General features: G+C 43.2%; 1 protein-coding gene and 1 long non-coding RNA gene across 2 annotated transcripts in view; one reads left to right on the top strand and one right to left on the bottom strand.

The window, feature by feature from the left end:
- Positions 1–15791, top strand: part of LOC138950442 (uncharacterized) — a 37461-nt gene extending 21670 nt beyond the window's left edge. Inside the window, exon 3 of the mRNA XM_070322175.1 lies at positions 14939–15791. Within this exon, the coding sequence (XP_070178276.1) occupies positions 14939–15381 (443 nt within the window). The 3' untranslated portion in view covers positions 15382–15791. The remainder of the gene's footprint in view (positions 1–14938) is intronic.
- LOC138950441 (uncharacterized) lies at positions 4360–6930 on the bottom strand. Its single transcript, XR_011450662.1, has 2 exons — positions 6285–6930; positions 4360–5993 (listed from the first exon to the last, which is right to left on the bottom strand). It is a non-coding gene; the product is annotated as an uncharacterized lncRNA (long non-coding RNA).
- Positions 15792–17488: the final 1697 nt, after the last annotated feature.

The following is a 17488-nucleotide window of genomic DNA, read 5'->3' as shown; positions in this document are numbered from 1 at the left end:
CAGAGAGTAAATTATGCGCTAACCTGGAAAGAACAACAGAGAGTATTTCATTCCACAACACAGACTCATCAACAGCGTTAAATAATGATTTATTACCTCAAAAGCCTATGATTGTACTCTCAATGGAAGCAAAGTCCGCCTCCTCCCTGGAACAGCCTCTGTTCGTCAACAGTGACCAAAACCGTCCAGAACCCCTTGTCGAATCCTTATGCGAAAGCCATCGTCGACGAAGGAAAGTTTGACGACTTGTCCTCAGCAAAATACGTGGCAGAGGAAAGGAATAACTTGTGGAAGTTCCCCTAGAGTGCCGAATATAATACTCGGTGAAAAACCATCATACTCTAGTAACTGTGTGTTAGGTCCTTCCCCTTCTGCCGCTGGGTGTCAAGTGTGTCGTCCTTGAGTCTCTGACAGACCACCTAGCCAAATACACGTGACTGACCTTGTCACCAAACCAGTCCAGCTATACACAATTCTGCCTCCCAAGCAGAAAAAAAAAGACACGAGAAACTCAATCCGTGAAAATCCCGTGTGCGCTGTCAGCTAAAAACCGACAGCCCTATGATAGCAGAAACCCGCACTGTGAAACTCGTGCGTTTCAAAACGTCCGTGCTCGTAGAGCACTGTCAGCGAAAACTCTGCTGTGTCCAATATCACGCACAGGCGCTTTCTATCATACATTGACCCAGAACAGGCACTCCAATGAGTGACGCTTTCTCGGTCTCTGTCACCCGATCGTGACACACCTCCCCTCTTCAAGACGAAACCTCTGTTTCGCTCACAGTCATGTTCTCCTCTACAGCCCGAGAGAGAAAGTCAGCTCCAACATTGTTGGCGCCCGGAATGACGCGTACCGTGAATTGGTACGGTTGGAGAATCAACGCCCAGCGCATAAGTCTGGCGTTTGCCAACCTTGCAACCTGAAGATATTGCAGAGGTTGATGGTCCGTCTCCAGACAGAAAGGTCGTCCGTACAGGTACGCTTCGAACTTCTGGATGCCCCAGACAATGGCGAGACACTCGCGTTCAACCGTTGCATACGCTGCCTCGGCCGAGGTCAGCTTACGGCTGGCGAAGCAAACAGGGTGCAAAAACCCCTCTGTCTCCTGAAGCAACACTGCCCCAAGTCCCTTCCCTGAAGCGTCTGTCCTCAGCACGAAGTCCTTGTTCAGGTCTGGTAGTCGGAGAATAGGCTGACTGGTGAGTCGCCTCTTCAGGGTGTTGAATGCGGAGCTACATTCCTCAGTCCACACTACAACGGTCGGTTGTAGTTTCTTGGTAAGGTTGGTCAGTGGTAGAGCGATTTCGGCAAAGTGCGGGATGAAGCGTCTATAGAAGCTGGCTAGGCCCAGGAAAGACCTGACTTCTTTCTTCGTGCGCGGTGGCTCCGCCTCCCGAATCTTCTGGATCTTGTCGTCCTCTGGAACGAGCAATCCCTCGCCGACAACATGACCCAGGAAAGACAATTCCCGAAATCCCAAGTAGCACTTGGACGGTTTAGCTCCCAGATTTCCGTCCTTCAACCTTCCGAACACGTCGCGCAGGGCGTCGAGATGTTCAGTCCATGTCTCTGTCGCGATCAGCACATCGTCGATGAAACTGCTGATGTCCTCGCGCTTCAATGGTTCCAAAAGTTTCCTCATCATGCGAGTGAAGACGGCACCTGCATTCTGTCACTTTGTCCTTTTCCCTGTAGGCAGTCCTTTCTATGTAGGCGCGCAGCAGGTTGGCGTGGTACAGGCGTGCTTTCCCGTTCATGACGATCCTGTAGTCGTTCTGGCCCACTTTCGCTGTCACCTCAAAAGGTCCTTGCCACTGCAGTTGTAGCTTGTTGTGTTTGACAGGTAGAAGTAGCAACACCCGTTCTCCAATCTTGAAGCTGCGCGGCCGTGCCTTGCGGTCGAATCCTCGCGCGTAACGCTGTGCTGCTCTTCCCAGGTTCTCTTGTGCCAGTTTGCAGGTCTCTTCAATCCTGTTCCTGAGTTCTACGATGTAGGTCGCTGTCGTCTGCACCTCCTCGTCAGCTTCTTCGTCTGTCCAAGCCTGACGCAGGATAGCCATGGGACCGCGTACCTGTCTGCCGTACAACAACTCAAATGGGGAAAAGCCCAAGCTCTCCTGAGGAACCTCGCGGTATGCAAAAAGCAATGCTGGGATGTACCTGTCCCACGTGCGTGGTTTCTCCTGAGCTAGTTTCCTCAGCATGGTCTTCAAGGTGCCATTGAACCTTTCCACCAGTCCGTTGCACTGAGCATGGTAAGGAGTGGTGAAGTGCTGCTCCAGTGATAGCAGTCGTGCTGCCTCCGCCATCACTCCTCCCGTGAACTGCGTGCCTCTGTCGGTGAGTACCTCTGATGGAATTCCCAGCCGGGACCACATAGTAACCAGCGCCTCAGCTACTCGCGTGGCTTCAATCGATTTCAGAGGGATCGCCTCTGGGTATCGAGTAGCGTAGTCCACCATGGTCAAAATGTATCTGTTTCCGTCCTCAGACGCAGGCAAGATGGGCCCGATGATGTCCACTGCCACCCGACGAAAGGGTTCGTCGATGAGCGGCATCTTCTCTAAGGGGACCTTCCTCACCCTTCCTTTGGCCACCACCTTCTGGCACTTATCGCAGGACGCACAGAAACGTCGGACATCCGTGCAGATGCCTGGCCAGTAAAAGTGGCGCCAGACACGATCCGTGGTCTTCTTGGTGCCAAGATGCCCTCCCAGAATCGAGTCGTGTGCCGTTGCCATGACACCCTCGCGAAACTCGCGAGGCACGACAACCTGTTTGAATGCACCTTCCTTGTTGCTGAACTCACGGTAGAGCAACTTCTTGTCCCTGAGGAACCTTGACCTCCCATGCTTCCCGCTCAGCTTCACCTTCCCCGACTTCGCGTGCTCCCGAGGAGTAGCTAAGGTCGGGTCAGAATCCTGAGCCTTCGCGAGAAGCGCGGGGGTCACGTTCCCCCGGGCAGCTCGTGCAGCAGGTAGGGGTTTGAGAGGTTTGTCCTCTCGCTCCGCCTGTGCCCGCGTGAGCACTGAAATGACGTCGGGAGACCGATAAACGGGAACCTCCCTGGTGACGCCGTCCACAAACTGAACCCGGTTTCCAATGAGCAGGTCGCATGGAGGATCGTCCATGACGACGGCCACAATGGTCCCCGTGAACAACGGTGTTACGACCTTGATCACTGCCGTGTTCAAGTCGTAAGCGTGAGATGCCTCGGCCATTCTCACCCTGATGCTGTCTCCTGTGTAGGCCATAGCTGGAACTAGACTCGCCCGAACCACTATCATGTCTGCTCCTGTGTCCCGCAGACCCTCGCCCTTCACTCCGTTAACGTAGACGTTGCAGTGGGGCTGGAAATGTTTCCTGGAGCACGGAACGCAGAGTTGTGGGATGGTGCATGAGCTCGTGACGTCCCTGAACTCCTCACTGCCAACAAAGTGAACGCCCTTCTGGTCAGCCTGTCTCTTGTGGCAGTCCTTCTTCACGTGGCCCCGCTTGTTGCAGTAGTAACACTGGATGTCAGATCTGGAACTCGATCCCTTGTGTCCCTGATCGTCCTTCCCGTCCTTGGGTCCTGAAGAACCCGAATTTCCCGATTTTCCTGGCCGTGAGCCTGAGGATTTGCCGGAGATCGCCTGGGCGTCCTCGTGTACTCTGATCCAGTCGGCTGCTTCCTGAGTAGTCTTTGGCTGGTGCTCCTGCACGAAGGTCACCACCTCAGGTCGCAGGCTGGACATCAGTTGCTCCATGACAATGAGGTCGGCAAGGTCGTTGACGGTCCAGTCCTTTTCGGCCATCTCCACCCAGCGCCGCAGGTAGAGATTTAGGCGTGCCACAAACTGATGACTCAGCTCGCCGCTCAGTCTCTTGCTGTTTCGCAGACGTCGTCGGTAGGCTTCAGCAGTCAGGTTGAAGCGCTGGAGTAACGCCTTCTTAAGTGCCTGATAGTCTCTCGCCTCGTCGTCATCCAAAGCGTTGTAGAGCTGCAATGCGCGTCCTTTCAAGCAGGTGCTAAGGCGGCTAGCCCACGTGGCCTCTTCCCACTTCTGGTCAGATGCAATGCGCTCAAACCGGCGTAAAAAGTCGTCGAGCTCGTCCTTGTCATCGTCGAACGTCGGCAGTCTCGTACGGTCGGCAACAAACGTCGGCGCGCTAGCCTGAGTAAGCGTACCCTTCTCGGCCTGTAGCCTAGCTAGCTCTAGCTGGAGATCGCGATCCGCCTGTTCCTTCTCTTTCCGTTCTTGTCTGTCACGTTCTCTTTCTTGTCTGTCAAGTTCGGCCTGTCGTTCGGCCTGTCGTTCCTGTCTCTCAAGTTCAGCCTGTTCTTTCTCTTTCCGTTCTTGTCTGTCACGTTCATCTTTCTCTTTCTTTTCTTGTCTGTCTCGTTCGGCCTGTCGTTCTTGTCTGTCAAGCTCGTCTTTCTTATCCTGTCGGTCACGTTCGTCTTGTCGTTCCTGTCTCTCACGTTCGGCCTGTCGTTCTTGTCTGTCAAGCTCTTCTTTCCTCGTCTGTCGCTCTATGTCTTCCTTACGTTCTAACTCCTTGCGCTTAAGCAAACTACGCGCTCTAACGCGTGCGTCTCGCTCTGTCTGTTCCTCACTACCAGGAGTCTCAAAAGTTAATCTCTTCGTAGGAGATCCCCCTGTAGCCATGGTTAGTTTAGCAAAGCTTTATCACCAAAGTAAGTCTAACGCAGCTATAGCTAGAATACGCGGTGACGAAAGCGGTGGATACAAAAATCCAGCAACCGGAAAATGCAGAAGAAAAATCCAAACGATGTAGAACAAATCGCGTAGCCTACTTTATGGCTGCTTTTTGCGGTGAAACAAAGTGTTTCCCACAGCCGTGGCCTACTTTATCGGCTGCTTTTTGCGGTGAAACAGAGTGTCTCCCACAGCCTTGGTTAGGACAGAAGTCCTCGGACCCTTCCCCCCCAAAATTCCAACAAAGTCAAAATATGGAGAAAAATCCAAGTAAAACAAGACGGTAGAAATGTAACCTGTTACAGAATGCGAAACAACAATGAAGAGAAAACTGAGTAAAACGAATAACAAATCCGCTAACCCCGCTCAGCTCTCTGCAACGGAAAACTCTGAACGTACAACAACAAAGATTCACAAACAAAGGAAAGGGAGATAATCACAGTTAGCGCATACAATAACTCACAAATTACAATTTACATTTCCTGCAAGATGTGAATCGCTTAAGGTGTGGTATATGATCAAAACTATACAAAAAAAGGGTAGCACCAAGCAGAAAATAAGTCGAGCACTGACGAGATTATCTGCTCTTAGTTATCCTTAATTGGTGGGTCTTTATCAGTTGGAAATTAACCGAGTAAATCCCGGCTTGGCCCCCATGTGTCACGTTTCACTATATCACTCAAGGTGATTATGAACCGGTTAATTACTACTAATTAACTAACCACACCACGATCCACTCTCGCAGGCATACAATTAAATAGAGTCAACAAAAGTATAAGTTTCAGACGCCTGTTTATGTATAAACTCTCCACCTCCCTCGAGCCTTCACTCAAAATATGTTCCTTTTACGTTCTCAACACGTAAAAAACCAGTGTTCACTGACAAAATGCCAGTAGTATGTAGAAAATTATAGGAACACGCTGAACCCGTGTAAATATAGTTAAATGAGAATGTTCTGTTCGAAAAGCTCTAGTTCGTGCAGGTGTCTCACACCCCACGTTGTCACTACTCCAATGAAATCATAGATACGAAAAGACAACGGTGGTCAACGGGGTGCGTACGACATGGTGCACTTAGCTTTATCTCTGCTGCTGCTGCTTAGCCGGTATGCTGGTTAGCCGGTTCGCTGGTTAGCCGGTTCGCTGGTTAGCCGGTCCGCTGGTTAGCCGGTCTCCTGGTTAGCCGGTCTCCTGGTTAGCGTAGCTTCAACGGGTCCCGCCAAAGTCAGCCGTGCAGATGTTACAGGAACGTAACGAACGAACGAAACGAACGAACGAACGAAACGAAGGCTGCAAACAGAAAGCATCGGTGCACTAAACATGTCAGCTACCCCTCACCCACCACCTTAAAACATGTCATCTTTAAATATCTCATCGAGCACGTGGGCCTGCACAAAACTGACTTTTTACAACAACAAAACAGCCATTTTCCGTCCTTCTCTCCCTATCTGCAAAAACCATATACAGATTAGTATTTTAGCGTCACAGAGAGTAAATTATGCGCTAACCTGGAAAGAACAACAGAGAGTATTTCATTCCACAACACAGACTCATCAACAGCGTTAAATAATGATTTATTACCTCAAAAGCCTATGATTGTACTCTCAATGGAAGCAAAGTCCGCCTCCTCCCTGGAACAGCCTCTGTTCGTCAACAGTGACCAAAACCGTCCAGAACCCCTTGTCGAATCCTTATGCGAAAGCCATCGTCGACGAAGGAAAGTTTGACGACTTGTCCTCAGCAAAATACGTGGCAGAGGAAAGGAATAACTTGTGGAAGTTCCCCTAGAGTGCCGAATATAATACTCGGTGAAAAACCATCATACTCTAGTAACTGTGTGTTAGGTCCTTCCCCTTCTGCCGCTGGGTGTCAAGTGTGTCGTCCTTGAGTCTCTGACAGACCACCTAGCCAAATACACGTGACTGACCTTGTCACCAAACCAGTCCAGCTATACACAATTCTGCCTCCCAAGCAGAAAAAAAAAGACACGAGAAACTCAATCCGTGAAAATCCCGTGTGCGCTGTCAGCTAAAAACCGACAGCCCTATGATAGCAGAAACCCGCACTGTGAAACTCGTGCGTTTCAAAACGTCCGTGCTCGTAGAGCACTGTCAGCGAAAACTCTGCTGTGTCCAATATCACGCACAGGCGCTTTCTATCATACATTGACCCAGAACAGGCACTCCAATGAGTGACGCTTTCTCGGTCTCTGTCACCCGATCGTGACACTATGCAGTGCCTTTGCATTGCATGTCTACTTAGTTATTCCCGTTTGCAAAAGACGGGGCGGAACTGTCACAGACAATGTTTTTCATCTGTCTAACTGACATTTTTGTCCGGACTATGGGAGTGCATTTCTGCTTAGTAAATACACATTTCAATACAATTGGATTTACATCTAGAGATGAAAATTCAATTTTAATGACAACTTTGTGTTAGTACTGAATTCCTATCCGGTTCTCCGGACTGAGTCAATGATTGCTTGACCAAAATTTCAAATGGAGAAATAAACGTTCTGGACATTATTTGACGCAATGTCTCTATATTCTACAGTATTTTGACAATTATATTTTTAATGAGCAGATCCACATTGCACACTTAAAGGTCGGGGTGTGCTTTGCGTAATGTAAAGCACCCATTGATAAAACTGACTGTTCAATGTTTTAAGATGAACAAGTGTATCATCCGACAACACTTGAAGTGTCATTCTTTAGAATAAGTCACGCTGTTAATGTTATTGTTAAGTCCAAATGTTTACTTTGTCTTGTTTAGTCCCAGCGAAGCTGGAGGTATCCCGTGAACGCTATACTGTAATCGACTTGAGAAATGTGCATACCGAATAATACATGATAAAGAAGGATTCTTTGTGCCCGGTGTAACAGGCCATTTTCACACATAGTCAGTTTTGACCGGGAGGTCATTCTGGGCTAGCTGATTTTGACCGGGAGGTCATTCTGGGCTATAATGCGCTAGCCAATTTTGACCCCCCCAGTCAGTTTTGACCCCCCCCCTTCAAACTTTAAGAATAAGTACGTTAGGACCATTTAAAACGAAATATATGTATGTGTGCACAAAATCTGTTGGAAAAATGATCTAAAAAATTAAAATTAAAAAAAAACAAAAAGTTTTGACGCTTCCTTTTAAACTTCAAAAATAAGTACACTAGGACCTGTTAAAACGAAATGTACGCATAAATGAAGGCATCTATTCATCTCCACAAGTTTGGGGGGGGCGGTCAAAATCAGCTAGGCCAGAATGACCCCCCGGTCAAAACTGACTACGCCAGTCAGTTTTGACCTCCCTTCAAACTTCAAGAATTAGTACTTTAAGACTTTTTAAACCGAAATGAATGTAAATGTGGACAATATTTATTAGAAAAATGATATTACAACAAACAAAACAAAAACCCTTAACTCTAAAAAAAAAAAAAATTCGACGCTTCCTTTGAAACTTCAAAAATAAGGACACTAGGACCTTTTAAAACGAAATATACGCATAAATGAATGCATCTATGCATCTCCACAAGTTTGGTGGGGGGTCATTCTGGGAATGACCTCCCGGTCAAAATCAGCTAGCCCAGAATGACCCCCCGGTCAAAACTGACTACGTCAGTCAGTTTTGACCCCCCCTTCAAACTTCAAGAATTAGTACTTTAAGACTTTTTAAACCGAAATGAATGTAAATGTGGACAATATTTATTAGAAAAATGATATTACAACAAACAAAACAAAAACCCTTAACTCTAAAAAAAAAAAAAATTCGACGCTTCCTTTGAAACTTCAAAAATAAGGACACTAGTACCTTTTAAAACGAAATATACGCATAAATGAATGCATCTATGCATCTCCACAAGTTTGGTGGGGGGTCATTCTGGGCTAGCCCAGAATGACCTCCCGGTCAAAATCAGCTAGCCCAGAATGACCCCCCCCCCCTATACTTGTGGAGATGCATAGATGCATGTATTTATTTATTTGTACATTTCGTTTTAAAAGGTCTTAGTGTACCTATTTTTAAAGTTTCAAAGGAGGTGTCAAAAACTTCTTTAATTTTTTTTAATTCGTTTTCAATTTTGTTTATTTGTTTAGATCATGTTTGCAACAAATATCGTTGGTCAGCCTTTGAAAAAGGGGAACTATATGTATCCCAGAAGCGAGCAGCTATCACACTGATACACAAAGGAAAGGGGTTGAAACGAGAGCACCTAAATAACTGGCGTCCTATATCTGTAACGAACACCGACTATAAACTATTAGCGAAATGCCTTGCAAACAGATTAAATCAAGTCGTCAATTACTTAATAAGTGAAGATCAAGTTGGGTTTTTAAAAAAAAGAAATTCCAGCACTGTTATTAGAATGATTGATGACGTCATTGAATATATGAATAACAGTAATCAACCAGGTATTTTAATGGCGCTGGACTACAGAGCTGCTTTTGACACGATATCTAAAGAATATATGCTCTGGGCGTTCCAAAAGTTCGGATTTGGTAAACATTTTATTATGTGGGTCGATACTTTAACAAAAAATACAGAGAGTAGTATTAATTACATGGGATGGATCTCGAGTCCATTCCCATGTGATGCTGGAATAAGACAAGGATGTCCATTTTCGCCATTAGCCTTTGTTCTGGCCCTCGAAGTGTTAGCAATCAAAATCCGTGCAGATCAAGATGTTAAAGGGATTAAACTGCCAAGGAATTCTGATAGACATGGTGAAATTCTTAAACTACTTATGTATGCTGACAACATTAGTTTCTTCCTACAAGATGAGAAAGACCTAAGAAACGTGTTACATCTTATAACTCAGTTTTCAAAATTTTCAGGGTTAGCAATGAATGATCAAAAGACAGAAGCAATGTGGCTTGGTATAAATAAATTTTCTGCTGACCGACCATGTAATATTATTTGGAAAAAACAAATAAAAATCTTAGGAATTCATTTCAACAACTCTGTCCCAGCCTCCAACATAGAAGAAAACTGGGAACCTAAACTACATAAAGTAAATTCATTAATAGCAACATGGTCGAAAAGAAACCTAAGTATAATGGGGAAAATGTGTATAGTCAAAACATTAATGTTGTCACAGTTTACTTACGCACTGCAATCTCTATGTGCCACAGAAAACTTCCTCAATAAGCTAAATTCATCTCTATTCCGATTTATCTGGAAGAAAAAATATTCAAACAAAAGAGCTTATGACAAAGTTAATAGAAAAGTAATGTGCCAAGAGACAAATCTTGGAGGTCTGAAAATGATTAATGTCAAAGATGTACAAACATCATTTCTAATTTCATGGATTATGAGGCTGCTGGACGGAAGTAACGCAAAGTGGCAACAGATTCCATTAGCATCATTTTTAAATCTGGGCGAACGCTTATGCTGTCTGCGCTCAAATGTGAGTGCAGAACATTTTAAAGGACTAGGTGCCATAAAGCAATATTTCTGGAAACAAGCTTTTATCACCTGGCTAAACAATAAACACAAGATCAAAGAAATAAGCAGTAATGAACAGCAGATAAGTGTACGCAATCAAACCTTATGGAATAATACAAATATAAGGTACAGGAAGCAAACACTATACATGAATGACTGGATAAAGGCTAAAATATGCGTTGTTAAAGATGTTTTTAACGATAACGACATGTACTCTTTTGAGGAAATATGTGAACGAACTGGATATAAACAGTCTCGCCTATTTGAATATAATGCAATACAGACTGCCATTAAAGCTCTATTATTGCGTGATACGGGTCAGGCCCGTTCTGATCATATGCCACTTATACAATTATCTCCACACCAAATCCGCCTAAAGATGTTAAATTATGAGATAAAGGAGCCAAGCTCAGCTGGATTTTGGTCGAACAAATTAAATATTACATTAGAAGATAAACACTGGAAATTAGCTAACGAATGCTCGACAGAAACCCGTCTTCGTCTATTGCATTGGAAAATTTTACACAATATATATCCCACCAATATTTTGCTACATAAGATGGGAATTCGTCAAACAAATCTCTGTCAGTATTGTAACGAAACCGACTTCATCGAGCACGTTTTTGGCAGTGTAGAGCAGTGCAACCCATATGGCAGGAATGTCAAGGGTACATATTTAAATATACAGGCAAAAATATAAAGTTAAGCTGCGAAGAGGCTCTTTTTGGGTATTTCACACGTGATATCCCCAGAGAGAAAACCTTCATAATTAATCACCTAATATTGATATCGAAAATGTGCGTAAGCCAGTTTAAGTACGGAAATCCAAAAACTAACATGAAGATCTTATTTCAGAACCAAGCTCGACTTCGAAATCTCTAGTAAAATTGAACTGTGTATAAGAATATAGATAACTAGTAGTATTGTGCTGTTAATGTAAAGTTATTTATATATGCGCTGCATGATGCTGTGCTGAAAACTAGTACTGTAATTGGATTAATTAACTTGTTATGTATTGTCCCGCTGAAAATGTATTATATAACAGAATTATGGGAACAACAACAACAACAACACACACACACGCACACGCACACACACACACACACACACACACACACACACACACACACACACACACACACACACACACACACACACACACACACACACACACACACACATATGCACATACACGCAAACATAAGTTAAATTGTTGTTGAATTAAAAAGTAATTTAATGGAAATGTAACCTGTAATGTAAAAGAAAACAAAATTAAAATTTCATTAAAAAAAAAAAAGACCAATGAAGAAGGATATATATGCTCACCGCCCAAAGGAAAGAAAGAAGAAAAAAAAAAAAAAAAAAAAGACGAAAGAGGCAAAAAAGATGGGTTGAAGCAGCATTGCATGCAACTGAGGTCAAAAAAAAAAAAAAAGTATTTTAAGACTTTTTAAACCGAAATGAATGTAAATGTGGACAATATTTGTTAGAAAAATGATATTACAACAAACAAAACAAAAAACCTTTAACTCTAAAAAAAAATTAAAAATTCGACGCTTCCTTTCTAACTTCAAAAATAAGTACACAAGGACCTTTTAAAACGAAATGTACGCATAAATGAATGTATCTATGCATTTCCACAAGTTTGGGGGGGGGGGTCATTCTGGTCAAAATCAGCTAGCCCAGAATGCCCCCCCGGTCAAAACTGACTACGCCAGTCAGTTTTGACCCCCCCTTCAAACTTTAAGAATAAGTACGTTAGGACCATTTAAAACGAAATATATGTATGTGTGCACAAAATCTGTTGGAAAAATGATCTAAAAAATTAAAATTAAAAAAAAACAAAAAGTTTTGACGCTTCCTTTTAAACTTCAAAAATAAGTACACTAGGACCTTTTAAAACGAAATGTACGCATAAATGAAGGCATCTATGCATCTCCACAAGTTTGGGGGGGCGGTCAAAATCAGCTAGGCCAGAATGACCCCCCGGTCAAAACTGACTACGCCAGTCAGTTTTGACCTCCCTTCAAACTTCAAGAATTAGTACTTTAAGACTTTTTAAACCGAAATGAATGTAAATGTGGACAATATTTATTAGAAAAATGATATTACAACAAACAAAACAAAAACCCTTAACTCTAGAAGAAAAAAAAATTCGACGCTTCCTTTGAAACATAGATGCATACATACATGCGTATGTTTTGTTTTGAGAGGTCCCAGTGTACTTATTCTTGAAGTTCGAAGGGAAGTGTGGAAACTTTTTTTTTTCTTGTAATATCCTTTTTCTAACAAATATAGTCCATATTTACATTTATTTCGGTTTAGAAAGTTAAAGTACTTATTCTTGAAGTTTAAAGGGGGGGTCTAAACTGACTGGCCTAGTCAGTTTTGACCGGGGGGTCATTCTGGGCTAGCTGATTTTGACGGGAGGTCATTCTGGGCTAGCCCAGAAAGACCCCCCCCCCCTCAAACCTTAGATATATGTAGTTATATACATATATGCATACATATTGTTTCTAAAGGTCTTAATGTACTCATTCTTCAAGTTTGCAAGGGGGGTCAAAATTGACTAGGGGGGGTCAAAACTGACTAGCCCAGAATGACCTCCCGGTCAAAATAGGCTAGCCTAGAATGACCGGGAGGTCATTCTGGGCTAGCCCAGAATGACCTTCCGGTCAAACTGGGCTGCTTCAAAATAGACTGCTACACCGGCGAAGCGGGTAATCATCTAGTACATCATAAATGTCAAGCAAAAAGGCAATTCTGCATTCAGAGCTATGTTTTATACAAAAATACTTTTGTTCAACAGTAAAATACAGTTTAAAAAAACAAAGCAAAACACAACTGAATGTGTGGCAAGTATTATAGATCACAATCGGTATTTAGCAATGGTTGCAACCAAATACCAAACTTGGTCAAAGAAGTTGGAAAAAATGTATAATAGTTCATGCAAATCGTAGAGATGAACAACACATCACATCTGTTAAGTTTTAGTTGGAGAGTTGGCTTCAGTTAGTAGCTGAGAAATGACAAACAACAAACTTAACTTTAAGAAATGTAAGCATGAACCTGGTGTGAACATACAGGTGCCCTTCAAGTGTTTGTGTAAATGTGTGGGTTTGATAACATCAAACCAAGTTGTTTTGATTGGTGACAGTGGCACTGTGTGTTGTTTCAGCATTTCGTGAATGTTGAGGTTGACTGTGATGCTGCTGTTGCTAACAGGGCCAGCAAAGATAGACTTCATGTAGGTTTCTGTGTGACCGCCCTGATATGGCCCTTCGTGGTTGGCTGGGCGTTAAGCAAACAAACAAACAAAAGGTTTTTGTGTCAGTGCCAGGTATGGTTGGACGTGCAAGTCTATCTTTACTGTGTGTGTTGTCTTGACTTTGAGTGGTAGTTGCTGGTTTGCTTCTCCCCATTCCATTGACCATGTGTGATATTTCCCTGTGTTGGTTCTGTGTAATGGACGAGTAAGTATGGAGGCTTTGCATGTTTCTGTATCCTGACATCTGCATGATGTGTGTGAGCGGAAAATCAACTGCAACGAGGTTTCTAATCATTGGTTTTTTTTGTACTGAATGGTTTGTTATTTTCCTGGCTTTTCAGCTATTCCTGTTCAAAACTCATCCGATTTGTTTCCCTGATTGGTTGCCTCTTAAACCATGTGTCGGTGCGTTAAACCATGTGTCGGTGCGTTAAACCATGTGTCGGTGCGTTAAACCATGTGTCGGTGCGTTAAACCATGTGTCGGTGCGTTAAACCATGTGTCGGTGCGTTAAACCATGTGTCGGTGCGTTAAACCATGTGTCGGTGCGTTCAGATTGTGTGTTTTTTTAAAACTGCAATGTAGAACAGATCATCATCATTGCTGAAGTCGAGTGGTCTCCTGCTTGCATACACTGCGTAGAGTTTACTGGACACCTTTTCTTGTAACCAGGGGTAGCCCATGAGCAAGTCTTGACCTCTATCGTGTCCTTGACTTTAGCCTCGGTTCTTATTTTAAGAGTCTTCTCGTTGAAACTTGAAACAAAGAGTACTTCATGCTATTTATGTTGGTTAGAGTAAGTTGCATTATCTATTCATCTATTGGTCAATGTTTTGTTTTTCAATGTCAGTGTTTTTCGTTTTAATTTTTTGGGGGGACTTATTTTATGAATTCAAAATTAAAACTGAAAAGTAAAATGCATTTGTTCATGCCCGCATAGGCTAGCAGGTGCTTATGTTCAAACTTACCTTGCCAGAGACTCTTGCCCTTCAGTTAGTTCATAAAAAAAATGTTGACTTGGTCTGGGCTTCAAGAAAAAAATTTATCTTAACAAAGTTATAGAATTTGTGAATTCAACAAACGTAACAATTCTCAGTAAGATTCAACGTTTCCGAGGCATCCGTTTGTAGCAAAACATCTCCATCGCATGTTGTGGTGGTCCGTTGTCCATCGAAAGCCAACGTGGGATGACTTGTCCCACCAAAGGCCATTGACGACAGCTTTTGGGTGATGAGTGCCCATGGGGCAATGTTCATACAGCTTGTCGACTTCGTCCGGTGACAACTTGCTTGCCTTGTTTGGAGCATTTTCTTTACTTTTTGCCTTCAGGTATTTCTGCTTTGTCGTATTTAAGAACATTCCGTGTGAGTATATACATCATGTGGATATTTGTTCCGATCTTCCAGGTAAACGTATGTGCAGACCTGCTAGTGAATTATCCCCCTTCGCGTGTACACGCAAGCACAAGATACATTGAACTTTGAAACTGTCCTTGTTTGGTTTGTTTGATGACCTCCTGTACTTTGTGTTGCAGTTAACAGCACCAGCACAACCCCCGGAGACACGGAATCCCGTTCATCGAGCACTCTGGTCATCGGTCTGGGTGTGGCAGGGTGTGCGTGTGTCGTCATGGCAGCAGTTGGGTTTTACTGCTTCAGGAAACGTAGGCCAGGAGGTCAAAACGACGCCCCTCCAGCCAATGCCCCTCCAGCCAATGCCCCTCGAGACAACGCCGCTCCAGACAACGCACCTCCAGACAACGCACCTCCAGACAACGCCGCTCCAGACACCGCCGCTCCAGACAACGCCGCTCCAGACAACGGCCCTCAGGGTGCTGATACCGCTGGGGCATCCACAGGCCAGACTGTCCCCACCACACCTGGCGCTGAGCTCGACGAGTCCAGTGTCGCAGGTACAGAGGCCAGTGAAGCTAGTGAAGGCACAGAGGACAGTGCATCACAAGTATCTGAAGTTTGAATAAGAGCCTGATTAAATTTCCATTTTCATGTTCCATCAGTTAACCATAGCTTATGAAAACATACAGCACACACCCCCGAAAATAAATAATAAAACCAAAAACTGTTTCGCTGTTCGGGCAGTTAGAGGCATTTATTTGGTTCATTATATCCCGCAGTGGACACACTGAATCCATTATAACTTAAGCGTCAACGATTACAGATTATGTCTGTACAAATTTGATTCAACCCCTGAAAACGCTACACACAAGAACCATTGACATGTATACAACTTCTGACTGAGCCAAATTATGCAGCTGATGTGATACCAAGTTGGACTGTTTTATAATGTTTTAGATAGAATGGAGGTTGATAGTATTTGACTCAATATTCAGCACCCTAGGACGTCCTATATATATATATATATATATATATATATATATATATATATATGTATATATATATAGACATAATACATTGGATATGGGGACTCTGACACCAGCTGGTTATTTGGGAACTTGTTTTCAACTGCTTGCAGCAAGTTGAAATTTGGCATTGTGGTTTATATGTCGACTTAGTACCCAAATATAAAAAGACATTCTGGAAAATGTTATTATTAGGTATATGAAAACATAAGAAGGTCCCCATATCCACGTTCCCAAAAAGCTTGTCTGAATATATACTATATATAATAAAAGTTTCTGGGAACACTAACTTTTTTTTTTAATATTCAGGTGAAACAACATTCTTTCACATGTATTGTTTGCAAAACTTGTTTTAACTTCAAACTTGTAAGATTAAGGCCACGGTCTTCAGTTTTCTCTTTTATTGGTCCTTGTTTGAGCAGTTCTTATGAAGCTAACTCGACACCAGCCGGTTATTTGGGAACTCGTTTTCAACTGCTTGCAGAAAGTTGAAATTTGGCATTGTGGTTTATATGTCGACTTAGTACCCAAATATAACAAGAAGGGCAAAGCCCATACGACTCACATGCTTGACCTTGACCTTTACATGACGTTGACCTTCAGGGTCAAGGTCAAATAACTAAACCTAGCAATGACATCATACACTAAGAACTGCTTTACACATTTTTCCTACCAAAATACATGTGAAGGTCAAGGTCATCCAAGGTCATGCAACACAAAGCTGTTAATTCAAGACATAGGAAGTACAATGGTGCTTATTGGCTCTTTCTACCATGAGATATGGTCACTTTTAGTGGTTCACTACCTTATTTTGGTCACATTTCATAAGGGTCAAAGTGACCTTGACCTTGATCATATGTGACCAAATGTGTCTCATGATGAAAGCATAACATGTGCCCCACATAATTTTTAAGTTTGAAACAGTTATCTTCCATAGTTCAGGGTCAAGGTCACTTCAAAATATGTATACAATCCAACTTTGAAGAGCTCCTGTGACCTTGACCTTGAAGCAAGGTAAACCAAACTGGTATCAAAAGATGGGGCTTACTTTGCCCTATATATCATATATAGGTGAGGTATTCAATCTCAAAAACTTCAGAGAAAATGGGAAAAATGGGAAAAATAGCTGTTTTTTAGACAACATTTATGGCCCCTGCGACCTTGACCTTGAAGCAAGGTCAAGATGCTATGTATGTTTTTTGGGGCCTTGTCATCATACACCATCTTGCCAAATTTGGTACTGATAGACTGAATAGTGTCCAAGAAATATCCAACGTTAAAGTTTTCCGGACGGACGGACGGACGGACGGACGGACGGACGTCCGGACGGGGGGGGACGGACGGACGGACGACTCGGGTGAGTACATAGACTCACTTTTGCTTCGCATGTGAGTCAAAAAGACATTCTGGAAAATGTTATTTGTAGGATTTAAATATATATATGAAAACATAATAAGGTCCCCATATCCACGTTCCCAAAAACCTTGTCTGAATATATAATATATATAATAAAAGTTTCTGGGAACACTAACTTTTTTTTTAATATTCAGGCATAACAGCATTCTTTCACATGTATTGTTTGCAAAACTTTTTTTAACTTCAAACTTGTAAGATTAAGGCCACAGTCTTCAGTTTTCTCTTTTATTGGTCCTTGTTTGAGCAGTTCTTATGAAGCTGTGTTGTATTCAAATTGATAGTCGGTTG

This window comes from Littorina saxatilis, linkage group LG16 (genome assembly GCF_037325665.1).
Source record: "Littorina saxatilis isolate snail1 linkage group LG16, US_GU_Lsax_2.0, whole genome shotgun sequence".
Lineage (NCBI taxonomy): Eukaryota > Metazoa > Mollusca > Gastropoda > Littorinimorpha > Littorinidae > Littorina > Littorina saxatilis.
Note: the sequence above shows the minus strand (reverse complement) of the source record. Positions and strands in the feature narration are given on the sequence as shown.